General features: G+C 38.0%; 1 protein-coding gene and 1 long non-coding RNA gene across 2 annotated transcripts; both read right to left on the bottom strand.

Moving 5' to 3' along the window:
- Positions 1-197: 197 nt before the first annotated feature.
- On the bottom strand, positions 198-25,567 carry LOC146455011 (uncharacterized). The gene is made up of 18 exons (XM_085094839.1): positions 25,431-25,567; positions 24,663-25,021; positions 21,218-21,382; positions 19,410-19,520; positions 19,185-19,307; positions 15,902-15,998; positions 15,043-15,261; positions 13,491-13,867; positions 12,622-12,789; positions 11,987-12,097; positions 11,690-11,806; positions 11,048-11,138; positions 7,934-8,308; positions 7,164-7,286; positions 6,508-6,630; positions 5,827-5,949; positions 3,232-3,366; positions 198-969 (listed from the first exon to the last, which is right to left on the bottom strand). Exons 1-18 carry the CDS (start codon positions 25,507-25,509, stop codon positions 608-610), a joined length of 3,258 nt encoding a protein of 1,085 aa, XP_084950965.1. The 5' UTR covers positions 25,510-25,567; the 3' UTR covers positions 198-607.
- LOC146455012 (uncharacterized) lies at positions 9,038-9,768 on the bottom strand. Its single transcript, XR_014859125.1, has 3 exons — positions 9,472-9,768; positions 9,233-9,353; positions 9,038-9,135 (listed from the first exon to the last, which is right to left on the bottom strand). It is a non-coding gene; the product is annotated as an uncharacterized LOC146455012 (long non-coding RNA).
- Positions 25,568-27,891: the final 2,324 nt, after the last annotated feature.

Here is a 27,891-nt window from a genome sequence, read left to right as displayed (position 1 = left end):
TGGCAACATGAAATTCAGTGAACCCTAATTTTCCATCCCAAATTTCTGAAAAGATCACGAATTTCCGTGCCGTTTGCGGCACCACCACCACCACTACCACTACTACTACTACTACTACTACTACTACTACTACTACTACTACTACTACTACTACTACTACTACTACTACTGCTGCTGCTGCTGCTGCTGCTGCTGCTGCTGCTGCTTCTCAGTTCTGCTGCTACTACCACGCAACCACTTTTACCTCTACTATACGTCATGAATAACGAAAATTACACTACGTATACCACATTCACCGCTTTTTGTTCTTGTTGACGTCGGACAATAGAGAAGTTAAGGGGCAACAACGGCAAACTTAACGAAAAAGTCAACTGAAAATATAACTTTCTATTATATAACTTTTCAACAGGCAGACAAGGAGCTATATGTCTGCTTCAAACTAAATTTGTAGGAACAGGGTTCAAGTCACGAAAGAAAATTGAAAATTCACTGTCGTATCCTCACGTTGTTCACAAAATCTCGAATTTCACCTTTTAAAATCTACCAAAATTTCCTTCATGTTATAACAAAGTTTCCTTGATTTACAATATATGTCTTTCCTATGGTTTTAGTCAGTACCACAGTAGCGATAATAGCAAGCACCAATAGGGATTAGGTAGTAGACATAGTAGGAACCACAATTTCTCACTTTTATGGAAGAAATTGAACTATAGCAACAGTATCCACTATAGCTGAAGCACACACGTCTTGTAACCTCACCATCAGCAACCGATGGATGTCCATTGGTCAGCCAGCTGGTTGCGTGAGTGCTACACCTCACACCAGGAGTACACGAGGTAGGCATTCTTGTGCCAGCAGCTCCTTCAAATCGATACCATCTCTGACTAATTGAACTGTCACAATAACCATGAAAAGTGGTGTAGGTTATCTTCCTATCAGCACTGTTCAAACTTTGATAGTTTTGGCATTCTGAGGAAAAGAAGAAGGTCAGAGAGTTGAAACAAGAAGGCATATTCAAATATGAATATCTAATTACTTTTTACCAGGAATTTATCATTATGAGAATAGCATAGCTAAAAAGGATGATCATCTTCATTACAATTTATGCAAAACGCACTGTTCCACCATCGTCTTTTTGTGGCGTTGAATACTCACAAAACCGTACACTTTGCTGAACGTATGGTCACTCGCAAGCATTAAACAAGATCGTGTCTAACGAAAAGTAAATAAATGGGCCTGTGACAATTGTTGTTGTTGTTGTTGTTGTTTTGTTTGTTTTTTTTACATTTTATTCGACGGTTTTATGCAGGTACTTTTTCGGCACCTCAAACGAAAAACCTCGCATCGGTGATTTTGTCACTTAAGGACGCCTGTTGTAAGGGTTTTTTCATTGTTGTAGTGTTTTTGAAATGATGAAGGATTACAAAAAATTGCTAATGATCATGTGGACAAACTATAAACAGCTTTGTAACTCAGTTGCTGGTATGTAATAGATCTTGTGTTATTTCAAAAAGGCATTTTTTTTTCTCAAACAAAAATTTCTACTAGATAAATTTCTCCTAAAAATTTCTATTTGAGGTGGCATACTAGGTCACCGCGCACAATTTCGAGACTAAAACAAATGTTTCCTGCAGCTTTTATTTCTGGTTTGCGTGATTTTACTCTGAATTTCCACTTCCGGTGTTCTGCAGGGTCGTGCTGGTACGACGCATGAACAACGCGAGATCAGAACCGGGCTAAAAATTTTAACCAGGTGGCCTTACGTATTTTATTGAAAGATAAAAATACGAAGAAAAGATGTGTATTTTGTCTTTTGAGGAACCTAGATAGCCTCCCTTCCTCAAAGACACACACGCCTAAAAATCGCACACTTGCAAAACCGTGTTATGAGTTAACGATTATTAAAGGTTTAAAATGTCTAATTGAGATATTTTAGAGTACACTTACCGGAGTCCATTGTGTTAAACAATGTGGATAACATCAAGCAATTAGAGGTATTTTTTCGTTTCTTGTACGTTTCTGTTTATTTGTTTGCTTGTTGATTGTTTATTGCTTGTCGAGTGCTTACAGTAGTGGATAGCGTAAAAGCATTCTAACCACCAATGTGATTTAAAATACGCAATGGCCGTAGTAAATTTAAAATGATTTTTATTTAACTTAAATGTTAACATTCGTGGCATTATTGTAAAGTTGATTTGAATATTTCGTTACAGAAACAATTCCTTATATTTTAAATTTCAAACTATCACTCAGAAGACTTAACTTGTGTGGGCCCTTATAATTGAGAGTTGAGTGTTGAGCCCACGCTTTGGGAATATTTGAAATGTTTTGTACATTGCCTGCGCTTCTTTCAGTCTTCAAAGCATTTTGCTTTCTAGAAAACTAATTAAATTTTCGAAACTATCATTCTGCCATTCAGTTCAACCATAATTTACTTGTTCATGTAGTTTTCTTTATCATTATGAATATTATGATTATAATTATTATTATAATCCTTTCTTTGTTAACTGTCTACATAAACAAGAGCTTAGAATCAGCACGTTCTAATTACGTTTATCAGTAATGCAGTCACATAATATCTGCGTGTTTTAGCTGCCTTTTTTACATTAAATAACTAACAACTATTGAGCGAGGTGGAGGTGCCTAGTGGTACCACTGGCCTCCGCCACTGAGGTGAATAGTTGTATTACTATATACTAAAACAGTGCGATAATATGGTACGAAAATGATGATTATCAAATCATTGATTTTTGTCAACCATTACAATTTTGTAACCAAAAGCTTTTTCACAGGTTTCATCGATAAATGTGGGCTTAAATGGATCAAGCATAACCTATAAAATCTGCCAACCAAATTTTGCCGACTTGTTTGTGTTAGCGGGAACAGCTTCTTCGTTTATTTGTTATATTTCTTCGTTTTTTTCCTTTATTGGTAGGAGACTGTGAAACCATTTTTTCTCTTAATAAACGCGAAGTTCACGAGTTTTTTGGAGGTAAATAGCACTTGCTATACCAAGTTCCAGTAGCCAGACAGAGCGCGCCAATGCACTATTGACTGTTTTAGTTTATAGTAACATACAATATCTCTGGTGGTACAGGAGAAACCCAACGCAAAATGAAAACGAGTAACGGGACCTCTCTTCTCCACGTTGTTCTTGAACTTCGTGTGTGTGATTGTTTGTTTGCAAGATTCAAGTATATAAATAAATTATATGAGATCATTGTGACTCACCTGACGCAGAGTGCCTGCAGTTTGTTCCACTTCCTACAAAAGGATGGTTGCACGAACAACTGTAAGATCCCAAGGTGTTCGTACATGAACCAAGATTGTGGCAGCCGTGAACGCCGCTAGCACACTCGTCGATATCTGTGGATAAAAATAATTAAATCAAGACGCTCATTACTGACATATAATCAAGTGCCTTTTAGGCAGCCTTTACACGAACGCGGTTTCTATTTTAACCACATTGTTTTCGTTTACACGACACCGGTCGAGACCGTTACCGAAACCGAGGTCGCCGGTTGGAATCTCACTTCGGCGCGTAGATTCAAAATGGGGAACCTCACATGGAGTACAGCGCTGGTTTAATAGAAATTAAATTAGCTACTTTCAACAGGAGTTCTACTTCGTTGTCAGTCCATGCGTCCATGTGAATTGAGCGCTATTTTTTGCCATTTTGACCACAAGTCACCAAAGCGTGATATAAGAGTTTGTATGGCGTTAAAATTAAATCGAAAATTAGACAACAATATTCCCACAAAACCCACAAAAATATAATTAAGTCTGAAAAAGCTTACCCGGTGTGTTTTGCTGTGTTTTCTAGGCTTCTCAGTGCTTCCAAACGCCGTTTTGAGAGGTTTATCTCTCAGCGGCTGGTCCACGTAGACCATTGTATTATGTTAATGAAAGGTTGAGCACACTTTAGTACTCATGACTAGGTTTGACCGTGAGTTTGTCATGACAAAGCATTCCAGGGACACGCTCGCTCCGCGGCAAAAATGGCGCCCGATTTGAAATCAACTTTGTTTTCATCTAAGGCCTGGGTCAAATTACATTGAAATTCGACTTCAAGTTTCCAGCCTTTCATAACATAATACAGTGATGCAAGTGGACCAGCCGCTGAGAGATTAACCGCTCAAAACGGCGTTTGGATGCACTGAGAAGCCTTGAAAACACAGCAAAACACACCGGGTAAGCTTTTTCAGACTTAATTACATATTTTTGGGGGGTTTTGTGGGAATATTGTTGTCTATTTTTTCGATTTAATGTTAACGCCATACTGTCACAAAATTCATATTATTCATGTTTTCGTTGTTTTCATTTCATGTTTGCATTTTCATGTTTCGTGTTTGCATGTAGAAATTTAGTCGTTTCTTTTTCATTATCTAAATTCGTTAGGTTTATTGTTAATTATTTGTAGTCTTATTCGTCGTATTTTTATTAGTCAAAAAATGTCACTAGTATATTAGTAGTTATTGTCTTAGAAAATGGTGTGTAGTATTGTAAATTTCAATGTAATCTAACTAACTATTATTATTCCCGTTACCGTATATTTTGTATCTTATTGTGTAATCAGCATTTATTGTACATCTTGTAGTTACCGTTTTCTGGAATCTTCTTTGTAATGTCGTAATTGTGTACAGTATTTAAATAGAAGTCAAGGTTGTTGTTGTGTAGTTGGTTGTTATTCTTGGAAGGAGAAAAAGGACAGAGAAGTAAGAAGAAGTAAGGAGAAGCAAAAAAGTTTGTATTGCAAGGTCGAAGGCGAAATTGTTCAAGTCACTGTCAAGAGCCATTGGCAGGAGCCGGCCGTGTTTTCCCTGACATAAACCCTTTTGTCCGCGGCGGCGAGTGAACAAGATTTCAAGGCGTGTGCATAGAAATTTAAACTGAGTGCGGCGGAGTCAAACAAGACGGGAACAAAGAAGAGAAAAGGTGCCAGAAGACAAGAAGGAGAGGTTTGTGTGAACGGTTGTTGGTGCGGTTTGTTTATGCGAGTGGTTGAAGTAGCAGTTTGTTTGTGCCTGGAGAAGACTTCAAGAACAAGGAAGGACTGAACTGAACTGAAATAAGTAATTTAGTTTAAGATAATTAATTAGGTTAAGAAAGTTTTTTTTTTTTTTACGTTACCGTTTATTGTGTTTACTAAGCGTTTATGTATACTAAATTAATTAAATTTGTTGTATTACTTAGTCTTGTATTACTTAGTGGGTTTGCGGGAAGGGTTTTGTACAGTCCCCTTTTAAATCGTGCCTCACAAGGGAGAGATCCACGTCACACATACAAACTCGTATATCACGCTTTGGTGACCTGTGTGTTGGCAAAAAGAAACCAAAACGGCGTAATTATCGAACCCAGATCCCCTTCCTCAATAATGAGTGCTTGGGAACGAGATCGGCATAACGTAAGCACTTGAAAACAGTGAGATTGGCACCGTGTAAACGCTTTGAAACCGTATCTTTTTCCATGCGGTTTCAACGGCATGAAACCGTGACGATTTGAAACCGCGTTCATGTAAACGCTGTCTTACTTTAGCCGTTGTTATTGTTCAGTAATCTTACTTTTGAGGAAACACGTGAGTAACAGCATATGTAGCAAAGAAAGAAATAAAGTAGTTAATAAATAATTTAATGTAGCTTTCTGAAATTTGCTCCCAGATTAGTTTATGACCGCCACCAAGGCTCTGGTTAAGTGTTTACGGGCCTGCTTACAGGCCATTTTGTCTTGAAGCTTTCGTTTAGCGAGAGATTAAGAAAGGTTGGGTTATGGAAATGTAAACGATACCCGACTCCCTTAGTATAGTAGATCAGACTAGAAGTAGCTTACCAGTACATGTTTTTCCGTCGCCCGAATATCCAGAATTACATGCACAGGTGTACGATCCATAGGTGTTACTGCACACGGCGTTAACACCACAGCTATGAGAGTTGGTAGAACACTCATCGATATCTACAAAAATGTAATGAGGAAAAGTCTCAATGATTTTAGTTAATTCATACGAAATTTGTACTCTCGTTAAATCGTTCTAAAATTCCTCCGCTTTTTTTTTTTTTTTTGCACTACGGCATCAATTTTTATCATTTTTCTCACTGTTCTTGCTTTCGTTGTTATTGTCGCTGTTGCTGCTGCTGTTGTTGTTTGGGAAATAGAACACATAATTAATGTATGGAAAGTTCGCGTAATGTTTGGAGGACCCTGTTAACTTCAAAATTACTTGTCCCCGAAAACATTTGTCCTTATGCACAATTTTATGCAGGATATCCTACTCTGCTCTTTGGACAATTTACACGAAGCACCTGAAAAATAAGTTAATAAAATACGCGTGCACAGCTAATATACAAACAATCTTATCTTCCATTTCTTGTGTACTATGCAGCGAGGTTACTTTGAGTTGCTGTAATTTAAGTACATATTCCTCCCACTATTTTTACACCCATGCACGCAGGTTCAATTATAAAAAGAAATTAAATACCAAAAATAAGTAAAGTGCAAATTAAAGTAGCTTACCAATACAAGTCTTTCCATCGCCTGAAAATCCAGATTTACATGCACATGTGTACGATCCGTCGGTATTGCTGCACGAAGCATTAATACTGCAGCTGTGGGAGTTGGTGACACATTCATCAATATCTATGAAAGCGTAATGAGAGAAAACGTTGCATATGAAAACTGTCGTAAACTGCACTAGACAAGTTCTTTTCTTCTGTATGGGAAAGTCTCTAAGGGCCTCGTTTTTTTTTTTTTTGTTTTTTTTTTGTTTTATTTTCGCCTCTTTTTGTTCTTGCTGTTGATTAAAACACTCAATCAATTGGATTATTCACATGTAAAAAACTTAGAATTTCTAGTAGTCCCTGTTACTTGCTGCCAAAATGATCTGGAATAACACTAGTCTACTACGTGTACGACTCAATATCACAATTGTGTGCTATATCATATGACTGATACAACTTCCACGCTTTCACTGTACATCTTTTTGTTTATATGATCATCCTCTTGATCGCCAGCATTACTCGGTTATAATTATTTTAAGCCTCGTCCTCGTTATTTTACCGACGTAGTTGTCATCTTCTCGGTGAAAGCATTCTCACCATTCTAGTTCCATGTGGATGTGAACGACAATTACATTTTACAATTTTTCTGTGCCATCATTATCAATTTATTACCATTGCAAATCTTGCCATTTCCTGTATAGCCAGATTTACAACCACAGGTGTACGAGCCCTTGGTATTTTGACAAGCAGCATTGGAGTCACAATCAAAGGAGTTTGTAGTACATTCGTCTAGGTCTGGAAAGATATAACCAAAGACAACAACATTAACCTCCATACAGACAGGTGGGGGGTAGAATCTGCCAGGGCCTACTTTCAGGGTTCATAACTTTCTTTTTATGTTGTGCAAACGAAACAAAACTCCATGACCTTTTCTGTTCTAGCAATTCACCGGGAAATATTTGGAATGGAAGGCCAGAGTTCACTGGATAAGGGGGCTGGTTTATAATGAGATTGTGGTCGGACGGAAGCTTAAACGAATGTTTGGTTTTGTAAACAGAGTTGATAAAGTAATTTGATACTGACGTCTACTGTTAGTCCTTTGTCAGAGCGGATAAAGGCATTGTGGGTTGTATGCTGTTTATATTGCGTGAGCGGTTGGGCTACGCGATAAAGTCACTGAAAAAAAATTAAAAATTTATGTGACAGCTGATATGATCCGTGGCGGCAATTATTCGCAGATAAATGGCTGATTTCTCCTTCTTAACGTTAACTCCTTTAATGCAAATCATTAACACTCTGAGAAGTGCTCATTTGAGGCAATTATTCGTTTCCAGATGGATGTTTTGTTTTACCTATCTAAAGTTTTAAAAAACGCTATCAAATATATTTATCTCCACGATGCTACTTAGAAGAAATGCCTAATAAAGTTGTTCTCCCTGTACCTGTAAAACAAGTAAAGTTGTTGCAATTATCGCAAGACACATCATTCCAAGTATAACCATGCTTTGCACCCAAAGTGTGCACACAGTCTTCATTTCTCCAGTTATTTGGTTGTCTCGGCGCCCAGAACCTAAAGCTGCTCACTTCTTTGTTGGTCCAAACAAACGATCCATCAACACTTCTGTCATTCAAACCAATCCAACTTCGTTCGCCGTTATTGCCATGCTGGATGTAGACATTTTCCTCTTGATTGTGAACGGTCACTAGATCTGAGTGCATTGTTGAACAGTTTGATTCAGCGGTCAGCCATGAGGCGCATGCGCGGCTTGTGAAGTAGCAGTAACCATTAAAGTAACTCCAGCCTGGTCGGCATATGTCTGTATGAAGAGAGGACATGAAGAAAAAAATATTCAGTGGTAATTTCTCCTTAGGAAATTTTTCTGTTACCAGGCAACCAATTCTGTTATGATTCAGCCGTGTTAGTTATTAATTACCTTGGCTAGTCATTATTTATTTGAAATAGGGTAATCTTAAGGGTACTTCCTGGGTTCGATAGGATGAAAAAGTGAAAAAACATTTTTTTCGACCAAATAGATTTTGGGGATCTTATCTAACATTTACTGAAAAAAAAATTTGAAAAATATTTAAAAAAGCGCGAGATATTTAGGAAAACGTATTTCCATATAAAAGTAAATAAATAAAAAAGGTGTCATAATCTTCTTAGTGCGAGACGCCCCAGAGGAATTTTCGCGGCAAAACGCTTCATCCGAGAGCTCTTATTTCAGAAATAAGCATATTTTGTTTACATTTGGCCTGCAGAAAATTTCTCACTTTGAATTTTATATTCTTCGCGCTTCCCAAATGGAAAAGTCATCAAAAAACGAAAAGAGCCTGAGGATAAAATCCTGGAAGAAGCCAGGGCCTAAGAAAAAGGGAAAGATAGGTTTCAGCGAAGATCGGACACGTGATCTTGGCGAGAGCAACAAAGGCTCTTGGTTCGACCAAGAAACTGTAGTCGACGTTGACGGTTCTGTCGAAGGTGATCACGAAGAACTGGAGCAGCGGCCTTCAAATTTATCCACTGTTATTGGATCAAATACACTTAGGTCGATTGCCGTGCAAAAGTCCTGCAGGGTAACTTTGCAAGCGTCCTGTGAAAGTATCAAATATCATATTCTGCATCCTCTGGGCCGATTTCTTTCTTCTGCAGCGAGAAAAATCCAAATAACGTTTTACTGCGCGTTTCTAATGAAACATTGGCATAAAATCAGCAAGAATTAGACCGATGAAATAGAACTCACCAGAAGCGCATGAGCCCACGTGTAATACTGGAGATAGCGCGTTCTGCGTGGCCCTTTCTCTCGCTTTTTGCTTCGCTCCACGCTATCTTGAAGATTTCTTACGAAGAAATCACCATCGTACCTAAGTCACAGTAAAAATGCGATTTTCTTTCATTATACATTTCCTTTGATACGAAATGAATAATCGCTTTAGCTTGAAGCGTAAATTACATTACAAGCAATCAAAACGAACAACCTACCCAAAAGATTTCATCTCTGATATCAGTGCACTCCTCAAACTCTCCGCTGACGCGCTTTCGGTTTCGTTAGCCTTGGTTTTACCCCGTTTTCCTGGTTGATTTTTACGTTTTCCTTTCGCCACTTTCCCCATCTCGCTCAATCACAACAGCGGAGTCTAAAACGTGTCTGCAACGCGATACTTTTTCCGCGAAATTCTGTGCTGTTGTTGTTGACGCCATGGGGTCCTGTTGCTCGATTGGCTCGCCACGTAATGAGGTGTCATAATCTCCTGTGGAGGCTTGTTTTTCTTGCAAACCTTTATCAAGCGAAAACTCGCACTTGAATTTTGGCAGAGTTTATCGACTTTGAACGAATTAATAGGGTATGTAGTTTTGACGGATTGTCGTGAAATTTGGCCAGACGATTTGAGGAATAACGACAAACAAAAAGGTGTCAGGGAATTTTGATTTTCAAAATATTTTTCCCGTGGCGACTGTTTACGCAACACGCCTCAAATATTTTTTGCTACTCAAACTTTAGACGTGGATATCTAAATAACCAATCAGAATTTCGAAAAAGCCTGACACCTTTTTGTTGATTGATACCTTGTGAATAACACTGTGCAGCGATTTCGTTCTTCGCGCGGCGTTCGATAACCGATTAATTCAATGGAACGACCATCGGTTGATTCGAGGTTCTACTGGCTCCTGGCACTTAAAAAAGGGAAAAATCGCTAAATTATATTTTTTTATAGGAAACTACATTTATTAAGCTTTATAATGATATATAGTTTGTTAGAGGTTTATTAAAACTTGCGCGCGTACGAATTTTTTTCTAAAGGACACCCGCGAACCCAGGAAGTATCCTTAACTTTTATACAAACAACCAAACTCGTCCTCCTCGGTTAATGCATAGCTTAGGACGTACTCTGCAAAGAAAGGGCTGTATTATCGGGTTATGACACTGCTGGGATGTGGGTATGGGAAGTGCGAATGCAAGGACTGTAGTGGTGGCAAAAATGTGCGTCATCCTGAATGGTGCTCAAAACTCAACTTTACATAAAAAACTCTGCAAATTAGAAATCCTGCACAATCAACGTGCAGAATGTCATATACTTAAATACTTTGCTGCTTCTTGATAGGTTTCCGGCCGACATTAAAAACACAGATGGCATTGTTGGTTAAATTAAAAGTTGTTTTCTCAGCCTTTATTACAATATATGTCGTGATGATGGAAACAAATAGTTACTAAATTTAACCAAAATAGTTCTAATAAAGAAACATCTACGGAAAGCCTTGAAAAAATCAGAGAACACCCGAACTCCCCCCCCCCCCCCCGCCCCCCCCCCCCAACTCCATACTGTCCTGAAACAAGAGTAATAAAATATACATATTTACATTAGTTAGCCCAATTTGGTTGTAAATCCAATTTTTAGGTTTTACTTCTTTATTAATCTGTATATTTGTACATTGCTCATTTCCATTGATTTATTCAGTGAACAGTTATTTGTCTTCTTTCGTTAACTGACTGATTACTTGTACGTGAAACAACAACAACAAAAACAAAAACAACAAAAAAAGTTTTTTGTACTCTTACCAGACAGGACAGTGTATGATATAGAGAGCGGGTCATACTTTGACACATACAATTCCTTTACACAGACTCGAGCTCCTGTGGTGTTGATGTACTGTGAAATAAGACAAACACATGAAATGTTCTATGCTTTTCTTGTTTGTTCCCTAGACTTCGCTTTTGTTATCACAATCCTTGTACCTGCGTAATTTGTGCGACTAAAACTTAGACTGCCACGGATGCAGTTTAAACAAACGAAAAAACCAATAACGTTATTCAGAGAGGTAGACCCGAGCTCTTTGAATGGTATGTTATTTAGATAGTTGACTCACAGATTGCTATATTGTTTTTCAGCACAGAGTTACTTTTGTATTTCAAAAAGTGTCTCATTGAGTTAATGACCTCGATCGAATCTTTATCTTAATTCCATGCGACGTGAGCATTCTTACGCTGTTAAAAAAATGATAGTCCAAATTAATAGAAATGGTCCTTCTACGTCCTGCAACGTCAAAGCCTAGAAAATTCATGTTACATTGTAAAATGTGTTCATGAATCATAAACCTCCATGGTAAATTCTCTCCATTTTTAAATGGATTTCTAACAGCTAGTGGTATCTCTAACAGGTGAGGTGAACATATCTAGTATAGAGTGAAGCGGCTGACCTACCTCCACCCAAGCTGTTATGGAATTGTGCATAGGATCTTGATTTCCACCACTTGAGGAATGGTTTGATGAAACGAAAACGCTCGGAGCATTTTGATATACTTTAGTAAAGTGTATGTCCTATGAAAAAATCGTAGTGGTTAGAACAGGATTACATTAACTCTCAAACTAATCAATATAATTCACGTTGAAGTTAGCGATCCTGCGGATGTCAAGGATACATACATCCAAAAAGAAAACATGCTCTTTTCTCTCCAGAAAAAAACATTGCAGTTTAAACTAAGAACAAAGCGCACTGACCTTGCAGAAGGCATTATTGAAATCAGCAGGAGGAGGCTGTGAGTTTGCAAAATAAACTGAACTGTGTTCCGAGAAGAGGGGCTTGTGAAGAGAGGAAAACGCCAACCAGCTCTAGAGAAAATATGTCAACAAAAATCTTATTAAAAGTAGCTAGGTAACACTGTTATGTCACTGGGCGCGTGACTTTACTATATACAATGGCAGATAAAGTGAAGGCTGACCTAATGTTAGACTAAAGAGGAGTAGACCATAGCTGATAAGGTGTTCTAAATGGTGTATGCAGAAATGGAAGAATCTAAGAAAGCTTAATATGTTTACGCCACATCACGTGGACATAATATTTTCCATTTAAAATGATGCATGGGAAGTTTTGAAAAATCCACATAGAGTAATTAACTGATAATTCAGTTTTTGTACATGTTTTCGATGCGCTTCAGCTTATTCAAGTGTAAATGTTGTGTTTTTGAAAGGCATTTTTCAGGTAGTCTTATAAAAACTCAATAAAGAAGACCTTTGACTGAAACCAATTTCTTCCTTACCCTCTGTGCAGTCGGTAAGGATGCCGTATGTGGCACTCATGAATTGTGTTAAATCAAAACAACAGGGCAAAACAACAGAAATTTGTATGTGCTTACCACGTAAATATCTTCATGAGAACCTGCGTAATTTTGCAGTTCCCTCAGACATATTTTCAGTGAAGATTGGGAGAGGTCCTCCAACCAAACACTGGCAGCATCCCTTTTCAGTCCAGCATGGTGGTGTGCCGCGGTAACAAAACCTGAAGGTTTCTTTGAAAACTTACCCTGTAGATTAAAGGAAATAAAAAAAAGGTAGAATAATAATTATGCGGCCTAGTTATACCGATGTTACCTTAATGCAAAAGACGTTTATAGTTTTTAGTGCATCGTATGAATATAAAGAATAAATGTAATTCCGAGTCAATAATATGGACAACAAATGCAAGGAAACGTTGGTGTACCTAATTGTTATATTTCGATATGATACTATATCATCTTCAGACTAAGGTGACAACAAGTAGCTATGATTTAAATACTGAAAGATGGTAAATTAGCAATTTAAAACATGCGCATGAAAATGCTAAACAAGACGTTAATGTCAGGAGAATAGGCATATTTCTCTGCTAGCTTTTAAACCATTGTTCAAAGATGGTGCTGAACGCTTGATATGGTAGGCTTCTTTGTATAGTAGTAAATTCCAATTATTCAGAAATCCAAATTAGTCCATCCAAGATGGACGTTGTGGATCTCAAAGAAAACATCTTTGGGCGAACTATCTATCCTCCAAGTGTCACTGTCACTATCGAAGCTTTAATGAGGCGGGCGAGGAACCCGCCCAGACCCTCCCTCGGCCAACTGAAAACAAAGAAAAGCCAGGTCTAGATATGGTTAAATGCGCACTTCTGTGCTGAGGAAAAAACTTGAAAACAGCAACCTCCCTCCCCTCCCCCTACCTATGGCAAGGAAAACAAAAACAATTCACTTACTGAGGGAAAATTCACAGTCTCACAAGTCGTCCCAGTCCACCACTGCGATATGCGCACCTCTCCACTGACACCACCAACTGGAGCTCCCTGATAACCCATCCAGTCAACGGTCACGTTAGCACTAGATTTGCGTTCGTTGAAACCGGCTGCCATCACACAGGCAGTGAATTGATGGTAATTTACGTGTTCAACCCAAGAAACTGTGGCATCATGAACAAAGGACTTGTCACTGGTGTCAATGTGATTGACAGTAATCTGCACATCAATGGGCTTGTCAGGATAGAAAACGTAAGGTTGGAAACGGATTACTTCACAATGGGAGTACCCCAGTGATGGAATGTGTGGCATGTGACAGCGACCGCGTTGAAATGGAAATCCTGTTATCATAATACAAAACGTAAATCGGCTTAAGTTATTGTAAATAAAAATTGTTGTTATGGTTAATAAATATATCAGTAAAAATGACAGGAGATAATATTTAAAAAGAATTGTCAGACATATAAGAGCGTAATTGCGGGTTTTCTATGTAAACACAAGTGGGACTTTTAAAATGCTTTATTGGAGGACCTAATCTTTTTTTCTACTTTAAGATTCGAAAAAAAAAAAAAGTAATTCACTAAGAAGTGTAGCAATTCGTCAAACTCATGCTTTGTACGCGTGTTCACAATGAGCTCTTTACATTTCACCTTTTGCCTGTTTTTCCCGCCATCACGTCCCTCTTTACGTCAAAATTCCGATCCCAGCCAAATCGTTAAATTTTATTTCTGAATTTATAGAAAATTGGCAAGATGGATGTTTGACAGGGTAATCCTCCTTTGCTATTGTATTAAAAAAGTGCTTGTCAATACACGAAGTCATGTCAAATTCTAACCTCGTATTTTCTATTATCCCTCGATGCCCGTATGTCTACCCCTCAAGAAACATAGAATAGCGTACCCCCTTCCGATTAATTGCAATCATTATGCTTTCCGCCCCTGCTCACATATCCAAAATAATCGAGATCCCGCACACCACCAAACCTGGTTTAGTCATCTCCGACCATAAAATAAAATGACTTCAAGTTCTTAAAGGGAACCTCTAGTCCGAAAAGAGATAGAAGGTAAATTGTTGGAAATAATGTCTAAATTTTAACTTTTAGTTTAAGAAGTAGCAATAACCTCCAAATGTTATTAAAATTAGATATGACTTGAAATAAAATTTAGAGTTTAGAAAGCAGTTCGAACCATTTACCATTTGTTTTCGGAGTAGAATTCCCCTTTAAGTTTGTGGTTTGGATTTCTTAGCCATTTGAGGTTCGTACGACTTGGAACTAATTCACGATAGCTCTTAGAGGAACTCCAGCGTTGTGCATGTATCTAAATGTAACATATCTCCTCTCCAAATTGAGACACGGTTTTGTAATATTAGTGCCCCGATGCGCATCTTTTAAAAGAGTATAAATGCTGTAGTCATTGTTAAGTAAACGTTGCTTATTATTGGTTTACATAATGTCTTTATACCGTCAGTCTTCAAAGACGTATCTAAAATTCAACCTTTATGTAACTAAGCATACCTTCACAGCTGCCAGGATGTCGTACTGTAAAATTCAGTTGCAGCAAACACATTTCCTGTTCAAACAGGCACTTGTTGTCATAAGTCGTACCATTTGAGGAACAGATTGGTTCTTGAAATGAGGGACAGTTCTCAACACTGACACAGCGAGCATCGAAAGGCCCAAAAGCCTTACAAAGACAGTGGTAATCGCACGTGACGTCTAAACATGGATCCAAGTCTAGAAATATGTGCAAGGGAAGGAATGTTAGTCTTCAACTAAGTAAGACATCCGGTTGGAAGTAGCAGGAGAGCGTGATGATTTGAAATTGAGTTCGGGGAGGATGAATATATCTGGCTTGATATTATGGCAGATATCAAAACCCGAAACGCTCAAAGGAAAAATACATTATTCTCGATTCCCTCAACATCGAAACGTGTACAAGCGTATTAGTATTAGCGTCATATCTGCTATGAATGTACCTGAAATGGTAGACAAAAGGGATTGGGGCAAATATTTCAATCAATATACACCATTCCCAGTGTATCATGATCTGACCTAGAAGCCATGCTATCCACTGTCAATAACATAGTACTTTCCCACCACTTTCTCCAGAAGACGACTAACCTATTTAGGTACACGAGGTCAACACTGTAAGTGTGGGTCGGAGAACTGGTAGTCTTTCATTCGTGTATAAATATTTGTATCGTGCGCAAAAAAAAAAAAAAAAAAAAAAAAAGGAAAAGAAAACGTCAATGAAAATTCGTCCAAAGACTTTGTCCTTAATTTTAGGTAAAGAAGAGTCCAGAGAAACAATTGTCAGCATGGACAATATACATAAATTGTTGCTTGGTCTTCAGTAACAACTGATTTTACTTACCTCCAATAACCACGTAATCAACTTGGATGGCGTCTTTTTTGTTGACATCATTGTTATAGTGCTTCACACAAATTTCTGTTTCCATTGTGGATGTGTGCTAAAATTGAACAGAATTGTTTAATTTTTGGGCTTAGAGACAGCAGTGATGTAAATTGTAATGAAGTCTTTTTAATATAATATTCAAGCAGAGACCACTTCATTTTGTGACTTTTTGCATACAATTAACTAGCATTTAACGAAATTTAATTAAATATCCCTGGTAATTTATTTATCCGTAGCAATCATAACTTAAGACTATATAGGCCGATATCAATCGATGGGGAAGGTATTCTACGTTTATCACTGTCCATTGCGGATTTCAAAGTATACATTTTGTATTTTGTATTTTGTATATGTTAGGCCCGGTTCATACGTTGGCAGGGTCGTACCTAGGATTTTTTTGTCTGCGGGGGCAAACTCCGCACACCCCCACGGGGGTCTTCCAGGGTTTCTAGTTGAACGTTTTTGCAGTTTACCGCTACACAGAAAGTTTCCTAAAAGACCTTTAAGGAAAAAAAAACACACTGTTGCTTTTTGTCTTAAATTGTCATGACTTTTTATGGCATAAACACCTTGTTTAAGTGCTTGATAGTTTCAACGGCCTTCTTGTTGAGATTTGTGAAATGTTAGAACAGGAATTAATCATTGCTTGCCGATTGAATTTGTAATAAACTTCATTTTGTAGTTGTAATACCAGGCCCGGCTATTAGTTTTTGTCATAATGTAAGGTGTTGTGTTTCTTGGCACGGCTATTTGTTTCTTTGTTTCTCTAGTAATCGTTGTAGCGTGTTATCGAGCTATGCAACGTGTCACAGTCATAAAAGGCGTAAATTGTACTTAATTCACGACTGTCTTTTTGCAAGTGCTTCGCTCAACTGTTATAGTGCGTTTGAATTGTGGGAGTTAAGTGATTTTCTCCGTTTAATTACAGCTGCAGTGCATCGACTGTGTTTAAAATTTACCATTAGATGAGAGGCAATGTTCGGTTCAAACTAAACAAGCCAAACCAAACCCAGCTGAAATGCCCTATGTGGCATAAAAACACCGTCGTTGAACACACAGAATAAGAAGTCATATTTAAAATGAAGAGAATTCAAAAAAGGAAAATCAAAACTTATCAGGCACAAATGACCTGTGATGTTGATCATACGATGGTTAAATCCAACGCTCTATCAAATCCTTCAAACCCAAAATACTTATGGGAGTCGCGCAGGCTTTTAAAACCAATTAAAACATACTCGTGTAAGCTAGATTAAAAAAAAAAAAAGGCACACGCCAGGGAGTGGCATAGGCTTGTTGACCAGTCATTATTTGCACACCAAATTCTACACCACAGGCAGCCCAAATTACAAAATCGTTATTTTCATAAGAAAACTCGTATTGGCTTTTGGCTTGAAAGATTTTCCAACATAATTATTTGAAATTCTCATTGAAGGAATATTTTTTCCACTCAATAAGATTTTCTTGAGATTTTGGAACAACCTACAAGAATAAGCTCTACAAATTGAAACACTGTTACAAAAAAAAAATAGTTTTCCTGGCGGGGGCAGCTGCCCCCTCTGCCCTGCCCCCCCCCCCCCCCCCCCCCATCCTGCTATGTACTGCCCTGCGTCGAACTTTACATGAGCCGAACCTAATATCTATTAATATCTATTAAGGTCGACCCAAATAATTAAGTTCGGCAGTTGATTCAGACGTCGAACCTAACTGAAGTCGAACTTAATTAAAGCTAAAGTGTTAAAATAGATTTTCGCGGTCAGCGGCTGTTTTTTTTTACTCAACAAGATTCAAAATGGCGGGAAAGATGAATTCTGACATGGAAGACCTTGTTTGGTAAAATAATGAAGACAGGCCAAACACGGCTCCTATTTGACGAGATAGGGAGAATATGACCTCCAAAGCTAATTTGCTCTCACGAGTACGTCTTTCAAAGATCTTCCTTTTCTGTACGAAAGTGGGAAGGGTCTTTGTAGATCTCTCTTAGCAGAGGCTGATTTTCTATCAAGTGTCATTTACTCATCTCAATTTCTTTATGTTGGGCAAATAAGGGCGATAATCCGTAACAAAAGGCAAAATGTTTGTGCGCGTGTTTTGTTTGTTTTGTAGTGCCGACATTCGTTTGAGGAAATTGACTTCTGAAAGAGTTTTATCTATAACTAAAGGTTATCGAGGTAACCTCTGTGGCGTAATCTCTGTTTGAATAAAGTAATGTTCTCTTCAAATGATGTTTTTGAACATTTTGTTCTGAGAAGTATTAAGGCTTCACCTTCGATATAGCCTGTATTGGACAGTTTCGGTCGGTTTGAAGTGCGTTTGCACATCAAGAATAGATTCTTTTAAAATCTTTCGCATCTCAGACAAGTATATTTATTTGTTTAGAAACAAGAAGAACAAGCACATTCCTCTTTTCCCGCCATTTTGTGCAGAATGAAGTCCTTTGCACATGTAAAGTTCGACGTATGAATCGAAGTCGAACTTTTGCCGTTCTATTCAAATGGCGCATTCGAATAGAACGGCGGGTCGACCCACATATAAATCTGTCGATCCTAACTGATTCATACGTCGAAATTTACATGGGCCCAACCAAATGATTAGGTTCGGCTCATGTAAAGTTCGACGCATGAACCGGGAATTATTTTGTTATTTTTTTTCTATATGTCAAAGGATACGTTTTGTATATGTCTTTCATTTCTCTTAGTTATGTGGCCTATCGAGATGGAGCTAAAAGACTTCGTTCTTGGCAGACTATATCAGTGCTAGAGTTGCATCTCTTTTGCCACTTTAAAGTTCACATTTTTATATCTTGGTTGAGTTTCTTTGCTTTATGAAACCATCTTGATTAATTTTTAAGCCTGCCGACCAAAAGCTACTTACTAAGAGATCCAAGAAAGACCTTGTTCGAAAACTAGTTTTAAAATAAGGCAAAATTTCGTCCCGTTCTAGGCTTTAGATGTCGAAAATTTGTGGACGAGTTATATTTTTCGAACATACTTCAAACCGAGACCCTAGACTGCTTGAGTAAGTTAAGAGGCCAGTAAGGGTGGATTTCTTCTCACAGTGCCACAAAATCCAGCATAAAACAACAAAAACATCCAGTTTTGTGATAAAATTTGAAGCAAGTGGATATTAGATATATGGACTTGTTTGTATTCTCAGGAGATAATGTAAAATCGTGCTTACTTACTTTCTCTAAACCAATTGCTTATTGGATCAACGATAAACATAGCAAAGTTAAAGAAAATACCTCAACCCAGCTGACAATTGCGTCACATCCAGATCCAGGAGACAGATGCGAGTTGTTATAACTGCGTTTAGGCGTCACCACTACCACAGGAGGAACAAAGAATGGGTCTGTAAAGTTGATTTTCTTTAAAAGAAAACAAATAAATAAATAAATAAATAAATAAATATGCATAAACGTATAGGACTATGATGAAAGTTAGTAATTTTGCTTATTTACTTTCCTTACCTGACAGAAAGCATAGTTGTCTCTGTGAGATGGTGGAGTAATGTTTGCAAACAACAGACTGTTCGTCAGGGTAAAATTGTCCAAATTGAGGTTAGTAAATGCTAACCAGTTCTGCAAGAAAGCAAAATAAATTAATGCTCAAGTCAAACTTTTCTTTAATCGAATACAACCCTCTTATTTCAGTTTTTAAGATCTTTTGGGTATTTGACCAGACTGTCTGACAGGCTACTACACAAGTTTAAACATGCTACATTGGTGTTTCTTTTCACCTCTGCTGTTGTTTGTACTTTCTTATTCTCCTTTTACCTGTCTCCTCTTAGCCCACGCCTTTTGTTATGTAGATTAATGCATTAAGTCTCAAACTGTCTCTTAATTTACGTTTTCAAAGTGGGACAATGAACTGATATAGCCTGGAATTTAAGCCAATAATCTTAAGTGCCGCCTTTCAGGATTCTTTATCTCATTTGGATTTTTTAGGTTTTCCAACACATCATCAATACATCCAAGAATTGACCTAACAATAAATGAAACCATGGGCTATAGGAAACATGGGTTTCGACTAAGTAAAGATTACATTTTATCTCAAGTAAAGTTGAATTACTCACAATGAAGTAGTCTATTGTCTTTACTGGTTTTTTCTCCTTATTTATTTCTTTTAGAATAGCCCTAACAACGCGCCATTATGATTCAGAACTATATCGCAAGCATTCGTTAAGTCTTGGTAACCGAGCGTCCTAATCAAATCTAAGGCGCAGGCGCTAAGCACGCGAGTGTTAACCCATTGCCTGATTTCATACCGTGGGGGTCTGGGTACGAGTCTGTGTATTATGGGTTATGGGACTCAACACCCACATAGCCGGAAAGAGCACGTCGAACTTTACAACATCCTCAAGTTTGGTGTCAATCAAGCTAATATTAGGCGAGATACAGCCATTCAAAAACTTAAAAATTTACTAAGAAATGTATGGAACGCCGGACACACGTCCGGCGTTCCATACATTTCTTAGTAAAATTTGGAGTTTTTGAATGGCTGTATCTTTCCTAATATTAGCGTGATTAACACCAAACTTGGAAATGTTGTAAAGTGCGGTGTGCTCTTTCCGGCTATGTGGGTGTTGAGTCCCATAACCCATAATACACAGACTCGTACCCAGACCCCCACGGTATGAAATCAGGCAATAAGGGTTAACGCTTGCGCGCTTAGTGCCCGCGCCTGGGATTGGAGTTCGACGCGCGGTTACCAAGACTTGACGAACGCTTGCAGGATATTTCTGAATCAAACGCAGGGTTATTAGGGCTATTCTACTTGACATAAATGGCGAGCAACGATCAGAAAAGAACAAAAGACTGATTCATTGTGAGTATTTCAACTTTACTTGAGATAAACTGTAATATTTATTTAGTCGAAACCCTGTTTCCTATAGCCCCTGATAAAACTAACCAAATGTAAAAAGAGAAAAGTACGATAAACGCAATGTTTTATAATCAAAGGACAAAGACATTTTAGAGGAGGAAGCACCATCGTTGTCAAAATCGTTTACGATTTATTTCTAAGAGAATCATTTCACAATAAAGGTTTTAAAACCAAGGTGTCCTTAGATTAATTTTAGGAAAAGTCAGAGAGTGTGCTTATTGCTACGTTCACTCCAATAGGCACGAATGTTCAGAGACAAGTTCGGGCACTTTCTATTCCAGTCCAACTCACCCTTTAAAAGGGCGATTTTATTTCTTTATAAGACAAAGAATTACGCTACAGAAGAAAAAAGCAATACCTTGAAAAACAGTAATAATAAAAAGTAATTACTCACAACTTTTATATTTTGGTGTAGGCCATCAAAAAGCTTGGTTTCACGGGCACAAAGAGTGAAACTGTCCACACTGGGATGTTGAATCCACAGAGCCATGGCATCCTGGGGTTTTTTGGCTAACTTGTGAGAAGGGGTCACCAGAACAGTTGGTGGAGTCATAAAACGCTAAAAAATCAAATATAAAACAAGACGAAATTGAAAATAATCGAACAGTACTTGTTATCACCATTTAATATATAAGTTCAACCTCCTCACTCACTCACTCACTCACTCACTCACTCACTCACTCACTCACTCACTCACTCAATAACATTAGAAATGAGCTGCATTCTCTCGTTTCAACACACGATGATTTTTAAAAACATAAATGATGACGATAAGACACGGTATTAACTTACCCTAGAAAATGAAACCACTTCAAATATAGTAGGCAAATACACATATTTAATGTTTCAGAAGAGAAAAGACAACCTAAATTCAAAATATAATTAAATTTAATAATGTTATACCAAAATGAGGACAATGTAGCCAAACATATCTTTGAGAGAAAGACAAACATAGTAGGGATAGAAGGACTTGATCTGGTCGTTATATCCCACGAATTCGCATTAGTAAAAAAGTTTACAAAGTTCTATCTTCAACTTAAACTTTCAAGTTTATTTGGTGTTTGCTTAAATTTACATGGACACTTTCTGGGCGCCGCAGGTAGCAAAGCTAATCTAGACGGACCAGGATGACAAAACTGAGAAAGAATGCCTTTTACTGCTAAGTAAGAGGGCAGACTGAGCTATGATATCAAACATACAAGAATAAGGAAAGGTTTTTGGGAGGACTAATAACGACAATAATAAAACGGTCGTTCCCTAATTCCGATACGACCAAAATTACAATTAGGAATGAACTTTGTGATGCTCTTGTCAAACTTATACTATTATATGAACGCGAAATTGCTGAGCCTGAATTATTATCATATAAGACTTATTTTGACAAAAGGACTGTTGAACAAGTCCATATTAAGTTCTGAAAAGAAACAATAAATACACCCTGGTACAAATAAAACATAAAACATAGCCTGTAGGGTAGAACTTGGACGGAGCCTCTTAACTATAGACATAAAGGCTTTAATTTTTAGTTACTGGCAAAGCCTACTACATAAAACAAACAATCATCTCTTTAATGAAGCTTTTTGTTACGCAAGATTTTTTGATGAATTAAATAGTGAGAGTTAATACGAATGCCCTCCACAAGCAATATAGTAAATCGACAACATATCAAGAATGCTCGTTCCTCCCTTATAAAGGAACTAAGGAAAAAGCTATTTTCAAAATTAGCCGAAGATCCGCAGTAACAGTTCTGAAAACTCTAGAGAAAAAGCTACTCACAAACACTTAAAAATGACAACCAACTAGAGGACTCTCTAAAGACCATCAGAAACCCAGCACATAGAATTAGTATTACGAATTCGAAATTGCAACTAGTGCTTCATTCACTGAGTATACAAACTGGGAAATAAGAAAAAAAGGGGCATTAATCTCGGTAGTAGATAGAACCTGCTTAATATGCAAAAGAAATTTCATTGAGGACAAACGGCTTTCTTGTTGTATTTCCAAGAATATGATAAAATTAGACATGAACTCCATTCTCTCATTTCCAAAAATAATCATGTTATCGCCAACTTAAGTAATAAAGACAAAATTAGCTATCCACTTACTCTAGACAAGGAAAATACTACTAAAACAGTAGGTAAATATACTAATTTAATGTTCCAGAAGAGAGACAAGTTCCTCGAATCAGCATGTAAATAATGAATTGTTTCACTCTTTTCATATCAATTATTCTATGCTGTAATCTCCTTGTATTAGTTAATTCGTTATTGTAGTTAACATCGAAATCTTTATTGTAACTAGACCAATCTCTCCCTTTAGAGATTAAGGCGCATAAAAGATACCCTATCACTATCACTATCGCTCACTCACTCACTCACTCACTCACTCACTCACTCACTCACTCACTCACTCACTCACTCACTCACTCACTCACTCACTCACTCCCTCCCTCCCTCCCTCCCTCCCTCCCTCCCTCCCTCCCTCACTCACTCACTCACTCACTCACTCACTCACTCACTCACTCACTCACTCATTCCCTCACTCATTCACTGACTCACGCATTCACACATTCTCCCACTCAGCAACTCACTCACTCACAGACTCACTTAAACCCTCAATCACACACTCACACTTTTACCCACTCACCTCCCACCCACCCACCCACCCACTCACCACTGACTCGCGCACGCACGCAGAAACGCGCGCATTATTCACTCACTTACTCACTAATCGAATAAACCACCCACGCACCCACTCACCCCCTCACTCACTCATGCACCCACCTAACCACTTACTCGCTAACTCACTCACTCACTCACTCACTCACTCACTCACTCACTCACTCACTCACTCACTCACTCACTCACTCACTCACTCACTCACTCACCCACTCACTCAGTCACTCATTCACTCTCAATCACACACTCACTCAATCACACACTCACACTTTTACCCACTAACCTCCCACCCACCCACCCACTCCCAACTGACTCGCGCACGCACGCAGAAACGCGCGCATTATTCACTCAGTTACTCACTAATCGAATAAACCACCCACGCACCCACTTACCCCCTCACTCACTCATGCACCCACCTAATCATCTACTCGCTAACTCACTCACTCACTGACTCACTCACTCACTGACTCACTCACTCACTGACTCACTCACTCACTCACTCACTCACTCACTCACTCACTCACTCACTCACTCACTCACTCACTCACTCACCCACTCACTCAGTCACTCATTCACTCACTCAAAATCCTAACGTGTCATTGATTTTGTGCCAGCATTGTCTGAAAAATAGATTAGTAGCTCATGAACTTTTGGACCTCTGTCTGGGTGCTTATGGCTCAAAAAAGTGAGAAAAACAAAAACTATGATTTAGAACTTCTTACGTGAACCTCGATAAACCAACTGCAATGGTTAATTAAGTTTATAACGAGCGTAAGCTTTTTTTTTTTCAATTTCTAAAGCATTAGTTACACAAAATATCGATAATTGAGAGGACAAATCAATTTTGACAAAAAAGGTATCGACTGCTTACTTTGAAATTGACGTCCTGTAATCGAGAAATTATTTTGGCAAACAAGGTTGAAAATACTGTCCGTCTAACTTTTCGCAAGGAAAGTAAATTGTCTAAATTAACAGACGGTTTCTTTTTCCAAAGCTGGCTTAAGTTGATACCAGAAACGAAAGGCCGTTACTTTTAAGATCCTATTTTAAACCTAGAACTCTGATTACAAATGAATCCAGCGGGAAGAGGTTTTTCTACTTCTTTTGTGCAAATCGAAATTCCATGAAACAAATACTAATAGAAATACCAACTATGCTAACCTGTGGGAAGTCGATCCTTTTGCATTGTGTCCCAGTAGTCCAAGGATCCAAGTCAGCAGTTCCTATTTGAGCCCTAGAAGGAACGGATTGGACAGCGATCCAATTCACCTCCGCTGTTCCATTAGAACCTTCACCGTATTCAGAAACACAGGTGGTGAATTGATTTTGATCTTCTGATTCAACCCAAATAGCAGCACCGTTACCACGAGTTGGGCTTCTTTCCACCGAATGATCAAATGAGGCAAACACTTTCACTTTCTTTCCGCCATTGAAAGGTTGAGAAAACGATATTTTCTTGCAAGCGAACAGTCCTGGACTGGATGTCGTTACATTGTCTTTTCCGGCCTTAAAACTGGCGGCTATGAAAGAAGACAATAGACAAAGGTTGACTAAGACTGAAGACTTTTTTGTCGTCAGTAAATTAATCCACAAAAGTATTTGGGTTGATTGTATAGTCCATCCATGAGCACCCAACCAATAATTGCTGTTCAAATTAATTCAAGACGTCAAGAAAGCTATGCAGGTGACTATTAATTGTAAAACGTGCGATATTTGCTTTCAAAAAAGGTTTAAAGACCTTAAACTAGTTCAAGTTTTATTAAGTTAAACTATCTCTGAAAATGCTGTTTTATCTGGTTACTTCCACAGCGATCTACTTCCGCCCCACCCCCAAATCTTTGTTTCTCTTTTAGCTATTATTAAGGGAAAGAAATAACGAAATATACTAGGAAAATGTTAAAATTAAAGTAAATTGATTTTTCAAGGTACCTTCATTGCCTCGGATTAGCAGCACAACTGTAAATAACACAAAGCACATGCGCAGGGGGAGATGGCGCTCGTCAGACATCTTGCCTCAGCTGAAGGAAAACCTTCGTGCAACAATGTTAAATGCAACACGTTTTCGTGATCATCATATTTATCTGCCCACGAATGTATTATTCTGGCTCCATTTGAAGTGTTTTCCTAATGGCAATCTTTTATGTATAGGTTAACATGTAACCCTTACACGTCAGATTTAAAAGGCTCCTTTCACTTTAATATTTGTTAAATTCCTGTTTAATCCTCGGACGTTCATGGGGGATAAGGTATTCCCCCACCTTCCCCTCCAACATCGGAATTATTTATTTATTTAATTTTTATTATTTTTTTTTTTTCATTATTAATTTTATTATTTGAAGGAAATTCTGAAGTGCACTTAGCTTATCGAAATTCCAGCAATTAATCATTTTAGAACGATCATCCTTTCCCCAAAAATTATTGTTGTGCAATTTATTTACATAATAGTTAAGTTATTATTTTCAGTGGAAACTATAATTCAATGAAAGAAAAGAATGGAATTAGATAAATTATATTTTGGGAGAATGACTTTCGGCTAGAGGAATTAAGTAGATGGAAAATAAAGATGTCTTTTTAAGCCTACATGGCCCAGCAGTGAACAACTGCTAAGCATAACTTAAAATTGAACGAACATCTGGACATCCACTCTGGGCGTTCATATCCAATGAAAGTCATCGTGTGAAATTTCTAATGAATCCTGTTAGATGAGACCGAGCACTTCATTTGTTTTATTATATTGCAACCGTATATTAGAAGACTTATCGATAAGTATTAAAAGCCAAACAATTCATTTTTGTTCATCGAAAGACTTCCTTTTGTTCCGACATTTTTAAAATTCAGAATCAGAGGTCTTCACTTTTTCATACAAACAGTTTCCCCTAGATTACCCCCCTTCCCCTTTAATCCCTCCCCTCTATTGTGATGAAAAGCGTGCATGCTTGCCCAAGCTTGCGCGCTGGTCCAAGTGTTAAGCCATTTAATTTGTAATTTGTTGACTTTTTTACGGTTGTTTGTTCTTTGTCATTTTGTTAATTGCATTTTTTGGTGCTGAAAATAGGTGAAAGTAGAGTATGGTGGTGTCTTCTCGGTGGAACATTGTTCCGTTATTTTGACGCTTAATCTAACCTTCTCCGATATGTTACAGCCAGCAAATATGTATAACTTGCATTTACGAACGATCGTGTCTAGGGTGTTTTTTTTTTTTTGGACACGAAAAAAAAGAAACGGTTGCTTGGTTTTGTTAACCCCCTTGAAGGACGAAAAGGAAAGTGAAATCAGTTTTGATTAAACGTAGTTGTAAGAAAACTTGATCGGCAAGTGACAACTTTGTCCTCTATTTTTCAAAGAAAAAGTGAAAGGGCTATGTAAGTGAATATTAAAAGAAAGTAGACACATGTTTCGAAACTCTCCTTATGTTAAGTTTATAGTGAGGACAGCTGCTTTTTTCTGGAGTTATAACCAACCGAACAACCTCCGAGCGCTCGGTTGTGCAAAACACGTCACGTGGTACCCAATAACCAGTCGTGCGATTTGATAACAGTTGCCACAAAATTTTCAACGAGAAAAACAAAGAAACAACTAGCAAACTAATTATCTTGCCGGTTTATTTGGCTGCAATCACGCAGAGGCGATCACTGGCTGTTTTGTCTGTTCCACAGTGAAGTAATGATTCAGTAAAGTAGTTCCTTTCCGGATTGGACGCATATCCGGCGGGAGATAATGCCCTTAGCTTAAAGATTATCCTCAAAGTTTCACAGTTGCCTTCGGAGGTTTTCTTCTCTTTCAAATGTTAATTTTTCCGACAATCTTTTAGCCTTGGACATTTTCTTCCGATAGCCCAGTCTCCTGGTTGCGTTTGTTGGCTTATTCACGTATAGAGCGTTCCTTCAGTTTGTTTGTAAAACCATTGCTGTTTCGCAACTTTAAAGGTTGACCCAAAGGCCATGCAGTGAGCGGATGAGTGCATTCCTTCAAGAAACCCTTGTTAATCCCGTTTTGGGAGAATTTATCCGCGAAAATTAAGAGTTATGCAAAGATATTAGACATTGTGCACACGTCGGCGCAAGGATCTTAAATGTGTTATTATTACTAGAGCACCTACTTTTTCTATGTCGATTACATTTTCGTGCATGATGACTGAAACGAACGGGGCGATAGCCTACGAGAGAAGGCAATGGCGTCAGCTCTGGCAGGCCAGCGGTGGGGTAGGGAGATTCCTGAGAATGTCCTCCTGAATATGAAATCCAAAATGGCCCCCTTTTTAACCTGACTTCTAAAATTCAGTTCCCTTAAACTTCAGTCTTATGTTCAAAATTTTCATATTGAGAATCAGAGATCCTGCTTCTTTATACCAACAGTTTCCTCAAGAAAACACCTTTCCCTCCCTCCCCTC

This window comes from Pavona decussata, unplaced genomic scaffold, assembly GCF_977016875.1.
Source record: "Pavona decussata unplaced genomic scaffold, jaPavDecu1.1 SCAFFOLD_289, whole genome shotgun sequence".
Lineage (NCBI taxonomy): Eukaryota > Metazoa > Cnidaria > Anthozoa > Scleractinia > Agariciidae > Pavona > Pavona decussata.
This window is presented reverse-complemented; position numbering and strand designations above follow the sequence as displayed.